The sequence below is a fragment of the Lepisosteus platostomus genome, chromosome 8 (genome assembly GCF_059453375.1).
Source record: "Lepisosteus platostomus isolate fLepPlt1 chromosome 8, fLepPlt1.hap1, whole genome shotgun sequence".
NCBI classification, from domain to species: domain Eukaryota; kingdom Metazoa; phylum Chordata; class Actinopteri; order Semionotiformes; family Lepisosteidae; genus Lepisosteus; species Lepisosteus platostomus.
The window spans coordinates 62,767,967-62,782,044 of NC_142618.1; the positions used below are offsets into that span (position 1 = coordinate 62,767,967).

The 14,078-nt window shown below is 40.7% G+C and overlaps 1 protein-coding gene across 2 annotated transcripts in view; it reads right to left on the reverse strand.

Annotated features, from left to right (window-relative positions):
• The window catches only part of sema5a (sema domain, seven thrombospondin repeats (type 1 and type 1-like), transmembrane domain (TM) and short cytoplasmic domain, (semaphorin) 5A), a 129,030-nt gene that overhangs the window by 37,295 nt on the left and 77,657 nt on the right, over positions 1–14,078 (reverse strand). For both annotated transcript variants that reach the window (XR_015941040.1, XM_088644233.1), the window contains exons 10-12: positions 10,404–10,608; positions 4,958–5,165; positions 2,365–2,482 (exon numbers count right to left, since the gene is read on the reverse strand). Coding sequence is in view for 1 of the 2 variants with exons in the window: in XM_088644233.1 (XP_088500359.1) it covers positions 2,365–2,482; positions 4,958–5,165; positions 10,404–10,608 (531 nt within the window). In the remaining variant the exon portion in view is untranslated. The remainder of the gene's footprint in view (positions 1–2,364; positions 2,483–4,957; positions 5,166–10,403; positions 10,609–14,078) is intronic.

The window sequence follows — 14,078 nt, forward strand, 5'->3', positions numbered from 1 at the left end:
TGGGGTATCTAAATCTACTCTGAACAAGCTGCAGTATGTCCAAAATTCAGCAGCCAGAATCCTGACCAGATCTAGTGCAAGTGTTCACATTACTCCTATCCTGGAGTCCTTGCACTGGCTTCCGGTCAAATTCCGCGTAGACTTTAAAATCCTCATGCTCACCTACAAGGCTTTACATGGCTTGGCACCTCAATACCTGTCTGAACTTTTATCGCCCTACTCCCCACCTCGCAACCTCCGCTCTTCAAATTCTGCCCTCCTTACTGTCCCCCAAGCCCGTCTACATTGTATGGGCGACAGGGCCTTCTCCTGCTATGCCCCCAAGCTCTGGAACTCCTTGCCCAAGGATATTAGAGAGTCACCTTCTCTAAACTCCTTCAAATCCAGACTCAAAACCCTCCTTTTCAGAAAAGCCTTTACTTAACTGGTTCCATTCTTCACCCCTCTGCTCTTCTTAATACCATCTTCCACGGTCTCCTCTATTGTTATTGTTGTATTGCTGTAATTATAATTGTGTCCTGTCTTGTGAAATTTTCTTATTTATTGTTGTAGTCTTCTTATTTATTGTTATTGTCATCCTGTAAAGCGCTTTGAGAAGCCACCTTTAAAGGCGCTATATAAAATAAAGTTTATTATTATTATTATTGCCTCACTCTCCCTGGCAGACAAGCTACAGCATGAATGCTGTCTCGGGGGGAGACAGGTCACACTTTGAAAACATGCTTGTAAAACTACTGCATCCCCTGGTGAGCAACACACAGCAAAGGCCTCTGCAGAAAGCGCAAGAAGTCAGATTTTATTTGCTCTTACTTATTCTCTGAAGTCGTTAACATTCTCAACTCACAAAGGGGGGGCTTGTCTTGTTTGAGAAGGAGGTATGGGTCTTACGTTGATTCCCACATTATCATCAACAAATTATGATGTTGCCTAACAGCTCTGTACTCTGATCAGCAGACCTGAAACAGCTACTGTCTGACTTTCCAATAAGCACCGAGGGGAAGAGAAATCAATCACATGTGTATTAGAACTGGCCAGACTGCTGTCAGTGTTGAAGCTACAGATGTGCAGGGCTTGATGATGCCAAGTGGCCTATAGAATGTTTAGCCACAGAAAAATCAAGGAATATACAAGGTCTACCAAGATCTATTTTTTACACCTTGAAGCCATTGTTATACAAATCTTACAGTTGGATGTAATTAAGCAAAATAACTTTTTTTCTAGAATCATGAAAATCACTACTCTTTTTTAAAATATAGAGTACGCATGTAACCACTTTTCATTTTCACTGTTCTTCGGTACATGCTGTAGATCAGAGGATAATAATACTGTATATTACACACATTAAGGAAGATTTAAAAAAATGCTTTATTAAAAGTGGGTACCTGTATAGTAGTTTCTGCATGCCCAGATTTATAGTATCTCAATGGGATACAGGTCTAAGGACTGAGATGGCCAGTTTATGACTGGGATCTTCCCCTTTGCAGAAACTCCTTTGTAGTCTTTATAAAATGCTTACTGTCTTATCCTGTTGGGATAGAACCTTCAAGTCTTCTCTCTGTCTTCTGTCTTCTCTCGATTCTTTTGTCACATCTCTTGCAGTACTTTCTGCAGTGCTTACTCCAAGGAACGATTGCTTGAAACGTGCTTAGTTTCCACCCCTGGAAGCAGCTGCAGCAGTTCCTTGTTTGTCAATAAAAGCCCACACAAGACTTTCCAGTAAACTGAGCTATGCTGCTGTTTTGTCTGGGTTTCTCCTTTGCCATTTTCACTGCTTCATCAGCACAGATTTCTACTATATTTTTCAGCACTTGATAATTACATATTCATTCTTTTTCAACCATTTGTCCAGAAAACCAATTCTTTGGCTTACACTTTCTGACTGTACAGTCAGAGAAACAAACAATTCTCTGCAGTAAGCAGCTCCCCAGTATCTTCATTTTATTACCATCAGGACTCTAAATCCCAAGCTCTATTGGTGACATACAAGTTCCAGTGTCCCAAAAACTTAACTTTCTACCACAAAGTAAAGGCTAGAAAGCACTCACTCCCATTCTGTCAGACCCTCTAACCTCTCTTTCACTATAACCCTGCCCAGCAAAGGACCGGGTTTTGTACCAGTTCCCAAGACACTGGATACCTCACAGACCCAGAGTGAGTTGCGGAAAGAGGTACAGAAAGATTAGATTATGCCAGAGCGCAAAACTGTTCCACAGAACAGTCAGGCGCACTTTCAGCTCTTTAATCAGATTCCTTTTCCTTCCGTTTGAGCTCCCACTCTCTCCATGTTTTTTTTAGTTTTGTATGTAAATAAAAAAGATGCTTTTTTTACAAAATTAAGTGACTTTAGTGTCTGAGGGCACTTACAGGACACTCGGTGATGCTCTGCTCCCACTGGCTCATGCTGAGGCTCTCCTCCAGGGCTGTGCACCTCTTCAGCACCAGGTCCCAGCCGCAGTACGGGTCTCTGGCCCCCACGCAGGCCCTGCAGGCACACAGAGAGGCCCTCATGGAAAAGCGCCAGAGCCCAGCTTTGCAGTGGCATTTCCGATCAAGCTCTTACAGTAGATGATAACTGCTCAGCTGAATGGCATGTATGACACCAAGCAGCATGAACTGGCTTTCGGCACAAGAGATGCATTGAATTTACAGTACATAGCTTACTGTATGTGATGGGCAGGCCACATGTTAACTGAGTTAAAAGATTGTCAAAGGTAGACGACCCTCAAAAGTTCATTGATAGGCTTAGAACGTACCTGCCTTACAAATACATTTTCATAAAGCTGTCAAATATCTAGTTGGCTAGACCTCCTCTTAAATAATTCACGAATTGCCCTTCTACTGCTGCTAAGATCCAGAATTCTGAGCTGTGTTATTTAATTACCTGCCATTATTTCTCATTTTTAATGACGCAGAGTCTCTGAGAACTAGCATAACCAATCATTGTGGCTTGACTTTTATTCTGATTCAAAACAGACAAGGGCCAAAAAAAAAGACAATTCTACACTTTCACCTTACAGGCCTCTGCTCAGCAGCCTCTTTCAAATATAAAAATTCACCCTGAAGGTGTTGCTTAGCCACTTCGATTTCAACTTTAGCCATGTGCAGTGGCCCCACCATCCATCCTTAATAAAGGTTATTAATCAAGAGAGCTGGACATTTTCTGACAAAGATGAGTGAATACCTCTGCAGTCTGCAAAATTCATAGCACTCCTGCAGAACCTTTCTATGAGGTACACTGCTTTGTCTATAAGGAGTTATACTCTGTAAGGAGTATAACATTAACTACATGCTATATTTCTGAGGTTAAAGGTGCTGAACTTTTCTCAATTATAGATAAGGTCAATCAAGCTGCCATACGACAGGAAGAGGTTGGTTAGGTCTGGGGACAAGGCAGATTATGACTTAGCTGTCTCTTCACAACAACAGTTCAATAAGGTTTTAACTAATAGAGAGTCCACATGCACCACTCTACCTGTTTTTTGAAATCTCATTACTTTTTCTCATCACAGACAATACAAAATCACCATGCCAATGAAGTGAGCACAGTTGGCTTGCAATAATACTAGTAATTCAGTCGACAGTTTAAAACGACAAATTTACAGCTGTTATATTTGTGCAGTAGTTAAAACGGTGAGAATATTTAAGTGTGAACTCGAGCATGTTAAAACCAACACCCTACTTCAGAAATGCACAAGGCACGCATTTTGTTTCACGTTCTGTTTTTGTTGCAAACGCCCCTGATCCTCCCGCCTCGGACATATGATGTTCTGTGACAGAGGATTAGGGCCCGTCTGTGTTAATATAAACATGGCAGAAATGCAGCAGCATTCTGACAATAAGCAAATTACATGGGCTCCAGTGCTCTTGATCCTGTTCCAATGAACACTTTTGCCCTTTATCTTCCATGGTGAGAGAAGGTTAAAGAGGACGAGAGTGTCCTGAGCAACACATTCCTTTTCACGTACTGAATCAGATTGGTACCCAGGCCTACCCCTCAAGTTCACTAATGGAAAGGTCATTTCATTATTTAAACACCTAGGAAACGAGAATCGTCTCATAAAGCTCAATTTGGCTAACCTTTTACAAGCTTTTACACACTTTATATCTGACTGCAAGCTGAGACACATATCCTGTGCCCACACAGTAGAGGAAAGAGGCGACACTGGTGCTCTTTATGATGAAGCTTCAGGGCCCTGCAGTAAATATGACAAATGTCACTGTTTCTGCAATGCAAATATATTGCATTTGCTACAGGCTACAATGTGAAATTGCTTGACTCTCCTGCACAACAAAATGCACAAAAGCATCGTTTTATTCAGTCATGTCTTGTATTTTCATCTATCGTACTGTCAGAAATTACAATCTCTGATCTCACATTACCAGCCTCTCCACTGTGTTCGAGGAACTGCTGTCTTCTGAATACGCTATTTACATTTTTTTCTGCCATATTTACATTTGCCACAGTGGGTTCATAAACTGAGTTTCAGGGTTGAATACAGTGCATCCTTGTGCCCGATCGCTGTGACAACTGAAAAGCTTTGAAAGACCACCATCTCACAGATTTCACCATCTTTCAACGCCTTGATCAGGGGATCACAAGTTAAATGGAAAACTACAGACTGTGGAGCTCATCTTTTAATCTCCTCACTTGATGAGCACGTTTCTGGAAAGTGCAAGTGGCTGCCTGCATATCACAGATACAAAATACAGACTTGGAAAGTATTTTGATTAGCATTGCTATTATGGATTTGATCATTAATATTTTAAAAATACATATTAATTAGATCTATATCTAAATCTGGACTGGATCAGCGAATATCTTCTCCTAAACAGCAGAATCTCCCTTCACTGATTTGTGTTGCTGGTTCGGTATCGGAGGCTCTGTGATGCGAATGTGAGGCTCCTGGTCGTGAATCAGTTGTCGGAAGGCATGCGCGAGCAGGTCAGGTCCGCTTACTCCTGTGTCCTGTGGATGCTGCAGCGCATCAGTGGGATCTTCACCACCCGGTCCCTGAGGCCCACAAACAGAACACTCCGACTGTGCAGAATCAGGAGGCTTCGGATTGGCTGCCTCTTGCTGGGGGGGAAAAGTTCGATTTCGTCCAGCAAACAGCTGCTGCTTGACTGGTTCATGGGAGAGAGCACTTTCTTGATTGTTCCGTAGTCTGGCAAGATAAACAAAAAGCAAGGACATTGAAAACGTTTCTCAGGCAGACAGAGAAAAACGAGCTCTGATGTGAGGCTCTGATAAAAAGGCACATCTGAGAAGCACAGCCTCCCCTGATGGACCACGACACACTTTGCCATTTACTAGTAGGCAGACTGAAACATCGATTTGCTACTGAGCTTTCAAAAATAAACAGAGGCTGTACAATTAACCATTCCTAGAAACACTGCAGTCCATGCTTAACTGAAAGGTCAGAGAAAAACAACAACGATAAAATACAGAAATTAAAAGTATTACCCACCGGAAAAATTATTTAGAGTGTGCTTACATTCTTCTATAGCTTTTATGAATCCATAAAGGTATGTTGATGTAAACGGTCTATTTTTGCATCTTTACTTAAATTAAGCATTCTATTATATCTTTTTTAAATTGAACCCTGGTGATTATAATTCAGAATAGAAAGAGTTCTGAAAATAAAGAGTCCTTGTATTTTGTGCCTGTTCACTTTTTGGAAGATAATCTACTTAAAATAGCTAAAGTACCTCAATATCTATAACCATCATTAGGTTTTAATGTACTAGGTTCCAGGCCCCAAGTAGTCTTACCATGGCTAGAGTGAAGGCATACCTGAGGCCAATTCAAATACAATTTCCTATTATTAGAGTGCCACTGCCATTGAAAAAGTGAGTCATTATCAGTCCATGTACATAAAAAATGCTGAAACTCGGTAACATATCAATGAAAGAATAAATGTACCTTCACACCGGTAGAAACTCTTAGTAATGCCCTTTGGGGCCAATATCTGCAACATAATTCCAGACCTCCTTTCCCAGATCCCATTAGTATCAAAGGACATCTAATTTCACGTTGGTAGGCCTCAATAAGATAAACAGTGATAGGCAGGCTCCAGGCTTCACAAGGACGCCTATTGCTAATATAAAGGAATAGGGAGGCCGAGTGGGACACTTTGTCACCACACAGTCACCATCAATCAAGAGCCCTGTGCACAAAAACCTGCAGTCATGCTTGCAGCCGGGTTACCTGCAGAACACTTGGAGGTGTTTCTGGCTGGTAAACAGCCACTTCTAGAATTAGTACTTTTACAAAATTTCAATCAAGATGCTGCGTGCAAAGACCTATTTCAGTGTCAAATTCGGTTTGCACAGAACTGCTTTGAAAATTGTGTGTGTGGAGGTAATTTATGCTTTCATTTGCAGATAAAACATTAAAGGAAGCCTACTACTAGGGAATTTACATCAGCAGACGATTATCCACTTTTTTTCTATGTCTGCCTTCATGCTGTCATTGGTCAGACAAGCAGGAAGCCATTGTGTTTGTGTGTATATAAAATATGCTTACAGCATAAGAATACACACTGACAGTATTGTTCCAAATATTGAGCTTAGACCATGCGATTTAGCAATAATATCTGGTTTTCTGGTGTTAATTGAGTTAAAATTTCCAAAGTGAGCCTGTTTAAACACCCATTCTGAAAGACATGATTTAAATTAATGCACGAATAGCAGAAGACACAAAGTCCCGCTTGAGTAATGAAGATCACCTGGTTGCTGTTGTGTTGTTTGAAGGCGCCCTGAATGGGACAGACGTTGTCCAGAGAATGAGATGTTTTGCTCCAACACTCAGCGGACAAGCACAGAGAAACCTGCCTGATCATGATGCCCCTGCCCTCTGTGCCACTGTGGACATAGGATCTTGTTCTTAAAATGCTGGGATGGTTTTGCCTCAAATAATATGGTACCAAAAACTTCTAGAATGCTTCAGATTTCTGATTGCTTACTAGCAAACTTTAAGCACATTTTTAGCAGTAAAGATTTTTAATAACTGCTTCTCTCTTACTACTAGCATTCCTGTACAAACATTGTCTCAAGTGTGCAGGGACTTGTGATTCTGTAATGGCACAGGTGATTTTGTTAGCAGCAACAAGCCTACAGCAGCAGTATAGCATGCGGCTATAACACTGTGTATGTAGCATAACGTAATACATACATTGCACATACACATACATAATGAAGAGTATTAATCTAAAATGCAGCAAAAAGGAAAGTAATTATTTTTCATAATTACATTTTCAGGTATAATGATTTTTTAAACAGAATTTACTGGCCTCCAACAGTTCCATATAGCTTGATGCATAAATAAATGTGCTAATTATCATGCTTCAGGCCTTTGAAAATGCTGGAATGTTAAAGGTTTGAGTCAGATTTTCCTTTTAATGCAATAAGCCAGTATAAACATTAATTGCTTCCACTGAGCTTGGTCAGCAAGTGATTTTTAATTTTCACAACTGCACTTTTTTATTAGAGTCTGGTTAGCTTTCTGAAATTAACACAAATGGTTGTAGTTTATGGTGCATTGATTTTATAGTCTAAACAATGAAACACATAACTTCCATGATGATGATAATGTCAAAGAAGAAATCTAAAACAGGCTCTGAAACCCAGAATAACAACCACGGACAGATATAGCAAGTTCGTGTTCGCCGCTGGCATTAGCTACCCAAGATCCTACTTACTTCCTGCCGTTCTGGTGTGGAAAACAGAGTCTGCTTCTCATTACTTTCCTGTCTGCTACTGACAGGTGACTGACTGCAATCCCATGCTGTTTACAAACCGGGCAGGTTACAGCAACAGGGAGCAAGAAGAGTTTGAAAAAGGATTGCCATACATATGGAAGGCACATGCCCTTTTGTAGAGATTACGTTTCTGTCAGAGAAGAAAGCTCTCATGTTTTGTAGTTGATTCACATTAAATTATTCTGTTACAGTGCCTTGCGAAAGTATTCGGCCCCCTTGAACTTTTCAACCTTTTGCCACATTTCAGGCTTCAAACATAAAGATATACATTTTTTATTTTATGTGAAGAATCACCAACAAGTGGGACACAATTGTGAAGTGGAACGAAATCTATTGGATTTTTGAAACTTTTTTAACTAATAAAAAAATGAAAAGTGGGGCGTGCAAAATTATTCGGCCCCCTTGCGTTAATACTTTGTAGAGCCACCTTTTGCTGCGATTACAGCTGCAAGTCGCTTGGGGTATGTCTCTATCAGTTTTGCACATCGAGAGACTGAAATTCTTGCCCATTCTTCCTTGCAAAACAGCTCGAGCTCAGTGAGGTTGGATGGAGAGCGTTTGTGAACAGCAGTTTTCAGCTCTTTCCACAGATTCTCGATTGGATTCAGGTCTGGACTTTGACTTGGCCATTCAAACACCTGGATACGTTTATTTGTGAACCATTCCTTTGTAGATTTTGCTGTATGTTTGGGATCATTGTCTTGTTGGAAGATAAATCTCCGTCCCAGTTTCAGGTCTTTTGCAGACTCCAACAGGTTTTCATCCAGAATGGTCCTGTATTTGGCTGCATCCATCTTCCCCTCAATTTTAACCATCTTCCCTGTCCCTGCTGAAGAAAAGCAGGCCCAAACCATGATGCTGCCACCACCATGTTTGACAGTGGGGATGGTGTGTTGAGGGTGATGAGCTGTGTTGCTTTTACGCCAAACATATCGTTTTGCATTGTGGCCAAAAAGTTCGATTTTGGTTTCATCTGACCAGAGCACCTTCTTCCACATGTTTGGGGTGTCTCCCAGGTGGCTTGTGGCAAACTTTAGACGAGACTTTTTATGGATATCTTTGAGAAATGGCTTTCTTCTTGCCACTCTTCCATAAAGGCCAGATTTGTGCAGTGTAAGACTGATTGTTGTCCTATGGACAGACTCTCCCACCTCAGCTGTAGTTCTCTGCAGTTCATCCAGAGTGATCATGGGCCTCTTGGCTGCATCTCTGATCAGTCTTCTCCTTGTCTGAGCTGAAAGTTTAGAGGGACGGCCAGGTCTTGGTAGATTTGCAGTGGTCTGATACTCCTTCCATTTCAAGATGATCGCTTGCACAGTGCTCCTTGGGATGTTTGAAGCTTGGGAAATCTTTTTGTATCCAAATCCGGCTTTAAACTTCTCCACAACAGTATTACGGACCTGCCTGGTGTGTTCCTTGGTCTTCATGATGCTCTCTGCGCTTTCAACAGAACCTTGAGACTATCACAGAGCAGGTGCATTTATACAGAGACTTGATTACACACAGGTGGATTCTATTTATCACCATCAGTCATTTAGGACAACATTGGATCATTCAGAGATCCTCGCTGAACTTCTGGAGTGAGTTTGCTGCACTGAAAGTAAAGGGGCCGAATAATTTTGCACGCCCCACTTTTCATTTTTTTATTAGTTAAAAAAGTTTCAAAAATCCAATAGATTTCGTTCCACTTCACAATTGTGTCCCACTTGTTGGTGATTCTTCACATAAAATAAAAAATTTATATCTTTATGTTTGAAGCCTGAAATGTGGCAAAAGGTTGAAAAGTTCAAGGGGGCCGAATACTTTCGCAAGGCACTGTATGTCTGCAGAAATGTTGTGATAGGTAAGAAACCAAATCTGTCAAAGGCTTGTGTGGGATGTTCCTTCTCTGCTCTTTAAAAATTTGTCCTTTGCATATGTATGTAATTTAATCAAATGGTAAACACAAAAGGCCTGCCAACACAGGATAGATTTAAGGGACCACAATGAACTCAGTTTGCTCTAATAAACAAATGATTTAAACAGGGGTTTGAACTAATGTTACTGACTCACCTGTTTACATACACACAGATGTTCGGCAGCTAGATGTATTGTAAAAATTACAAATATACTGAATGGTTACCTTTGGAGAGATCTTCATTGGTCAGGTTCCACTTCAGATCTGTTAATTTGCTAGTTCTTAAATTTAGAAACACTCTTTCATCACAGTCTGTTTTACAAATCCCATTTCTTTTGGAACAAACATGAACATTATTTTGGAACAAGCAGAAAAACTGTTATCACCGATAGCGATCAAATGTTCAATCAGCTTGAAATTCAAATCCTGGCTCCATTACCGCTAATGCAGTATCACAAAGCAGATCAGTCTTTGGAAAACTGCATCCAGAAACAAACCCTTTAAAACCTATGATGAAATATTTGGCTTAAAATATTTTGTGTTTCAGTGGAATCAAAATTAATCAGGAAGTCATATTTCCAATTTATTAATGAAATGTCTGCAGCCACATATAATTTCATTCTTAATGAGCCTGTATTTATTGTTAAGTTGTTTCTGAATGACAAAAAACAGGCACTTGCATCAAAGTAAATTCACTGAGAAGGACAGCCGCATCATGGTAAACTGATTTAGAAAGGACCGGTCACCTGTAGCGAGGTAGACGATGTGGAACAGCATGTCCTTGCCCTGCACCACATCCACCACGATGTGTGAGAAGCGGACGTTGTCCTCCATGAAGTAGGGGACGGGAGCCGCTGGCTGCACCACCTCGTGCATCAGAATGAACTTCTGCGCATCCTGCAGGTTCCTCTCCGTCAGGTTCCCGTTCGATCCGAAGTCTATAGTGCCACACTGGAGCGAAAAATAAACCCCCCTGTCATGAGATGAGGAGGTTTGGGTGGGGTCTTCGGGGTTATCTCATGCACTTTTGAAGCAGGGCTCAGACACGGACTCCCTGCCCATCCTGAGCCTGGCTCTGTAGCTGCAGTTGTCAGGTTCTTAATCAAGCTGATGTTACGGTTGGTTTGTTTAAAAAAAATAAAACAATATTCTACAGAAAAATGAACCAGGAGATCTTAGGAAGAATGATGAGGCACCAGTCTTCTGCAGCTCCCAGAGAGAATCTCTGCATCATGACGCACAGGGGACTCCTACTCTGCGGAAGGCTGTCTAATGCCATGAAAAGTACATGACAAAGAGAAGTCCTCTCATCTCATAATTTTAATTAACCAGTCATTATTTCCTAACACACGTGTTCAAAAACAGAATATTTCAAAAATATACAGTGTCTAACTTGTGTCACTGAGCTGCAGCTGTGACCGACAGAAACCCCAGTCTTTGCCCTTCTGGAATTCCTGGGAGTCTCCAGTCTGGATCGGCTTCTTCTCTTTTCCATCTTATAAGCAGTTTTAATAAACCTGCTAAGCCATTATAAAGTGCAGTACCCTTGCAGCATCATACCTTCCATGTTTTCAGTGCTTTGCTCCTTTTATCTTGATGCCTTACTCTGCTTTACTCAGATTTGGTTTTTTTTTACCCAAAGTGTAATGAGCTGCACCTTGATGCTGTAAATCAGTGCTCGCTTCTCACTGTCAGGCTTTTCACTAAAGATAGCCAAGCACAGATCTTTGAAAACATTTAATCCTGCAATTACAGATAAATCTCAATTAACATCAGAGGCAGCAGCTCAGGAGTGACCATTGCAAATCGTGCTCTTCCTTCCTGGAAGTCTCATCTTTCAGAGGCAAGTCTGATGGCAGGTTTCTTATCACAGCACGGTCTCTCATTCTAACCTCACACTGCAGACAGCCAGGAGTTTATTTCCTAGGTAACAGTGTCAGGCATCTATTGATTTTAATTGCATCATGTAACTGTCTGATATTCTAAAGAAAAATAAACTCTGATGTAATGCCACATAATATTTCATTACTCTTGAATTTGCAGATATTACATGATTATTGCCGAAAAAGAATATGCACAGGAGTCAGGGGCCACAATACTGCGTTATTTATCTGGGCCTACAGGAAAATGTCATCTGAATTAACTGTGACAAGTATGTGTGAATAAGAGATTTTTCCAATATGTTTTTGTTTTAAATAAATCATTATTAAAGGTCTATATATTATATTTAAGATGTTAAGAGTAATTCTGTGTTGTGCCAATAGACAACAGTGAAAACCACTTTTTATTATCTATTACAGCCTAAGGGTGCAAAGCCGAATGAGAGCAAAGAATTTATTTGAAGAGTTTTGCCATACAAGCTGTGCACAGAGAAGAGTGACAGTTTTGTAATTCCAGAGCAGAGGAAAACAGATTTTTGTTCAGCACTAAACCCTCATACACATACACCTCTGTCACGAGTTCCGAAACTGTAACTAAAATTGTTTTATTTCTCATTTTATTTTTAATTGATTTTATTCAATGAATCTTTTTAATTTTTGTAATGGGAAGTGCAGGGGATGCCTAATTGAACAACTAATTGAACCAGCTGAATAGCTGTGTCGTAATCAGTGTCTGATTCAGAACAACCGCACTTCGTCATATCAGTGTCATGCCTTCTATGTCTAGAGGGCGCTCCTATGCTGTCCTGTTCCTAGTCTCCCTGTGCTTTGCTTGTCCTTCCGGTGTGTCTTTGTGTGAGGCTATATATTTCCAGGTCACCCTTTGCTCCTGGCTCAGCATCAAGGGTTCGGGTGTCTTGAGACCCGCCTAGCACCAGGTCGTCTCTTCTGCGGCCTGAGGGCATAGGTTTCATGGCATGCCTTTCTGTACAATGGGTGAAGTTCTTAGTCTATGACTCAGGAAGTATTGATCTTTAGTAAATGGCATGTAATGGAAGAGTGCTGGGTAAGGAGGGACTTAAAATCCTCAAATGTTACTAAGTTGAAGCAGTTCATCAACAAAACAAAATTCCTACACAGCGATGTGAGTGACTGATCACCAATTACAGGAAGTGTTTGGTTGTAGTTATTGCAGCTAAAGATGTTGCAACCTGTTACTGAATCTAAGGGGTTGTTAATGTTTTCCCACAGGGACACTGGGTGTTGGAAGACTGTTTTTGGTGCTATTTGGTGTTATTTCTTCACCCAGGCTCATATATTTACTGTATAGTTTATTATTATTATTATTATTATTATTATTATTATTATTATTATTATTAGGACCCGCATGAAGCTCTGACAACATTCAGTGGGGAAAATATGCTAAAATTCACAAAAAGTGAAAGGGGGTGAATACTTTTTCATGGAACTAACTCTAGGTTGAATTCTTTATTCAATTCTTTTTAGTAAGCATAGACCTTTAATATTTCTACTGTTTAATATTTCTGCCTTACACCGCCTGAAAAAACTAAGCAGAGGGAAAATTAAGCTCAAGACTATATTGGTCAAATTATGTTGCCTGGAAGTCTCTGGCTCCTTTAACAAATACAGTAGATGCGGGCAGAATTATTTCCTTCTTTACGTCAGTAATTTGTATATATAGAGTATCAACAGTATTATATTTTCATATTTCTTGTAAAGTACGTGCTAGTGGGTGTATATTTTGGGGGTGTGGGTGTCATAGAATGGGAGTGCACCTTCATTTTACATTGTACTGGGCGCTCCCAGGCACTTTGACACAGTCCTTTCCCATACCACACACTGCTCTAAAGCCCTTTTAACTCTCCGTCAAGCTCCATCATCGGCTGTAGAGTGGAGAGTGACAGCCGTTAGTCCAGAGTGGATTTTCTCCTGACTTAGTGGCCATTCAAACTCCTTCTTTCATCTCTGCTGTTGAAACAGGACTGGACAATGGCACCTCCTCACATTCACTCCCTCACTCCCAGGCTTTCTGAAGCCGGTCTTGTAAACGAAGGAAAGCTGCCTTTAACTGTGCATCGATTTGATGACCTCCCTCCACTGGATTGGAGACAACAGAAATCTTTTTATATTATCCCTGAAGCAGAAAGGATGGCAAAGCTTGAGGGCTTGCAGAATTAAACCACAATAGCACCTAGCCAGTGTAAGAGCACTGTTTGAACTGCAGAGTGGTACTACTGCATTTTCCCTAGACTGACTCTAACACCATCCTTCAGGCATCTGGGTGAGTAAATAGCCTTTACACTTTAAAATGAGTATTTTTTGGTAACTGAAATCACTTTGGATATGATTGGTGTCGCTTTATGTACTATAAATGTTCAACACACACACAAAATTGTTTTGCGTTTTCCTTCTTGGCATGACCTGGGTGAGTAGAATGGCGGTTTCAACACCACAGGTATCGTGTCCTCAGAACTGATGTGTTCTAAGTCACTGTAGGCTGCTATGAGTGAGTTCAAAGTG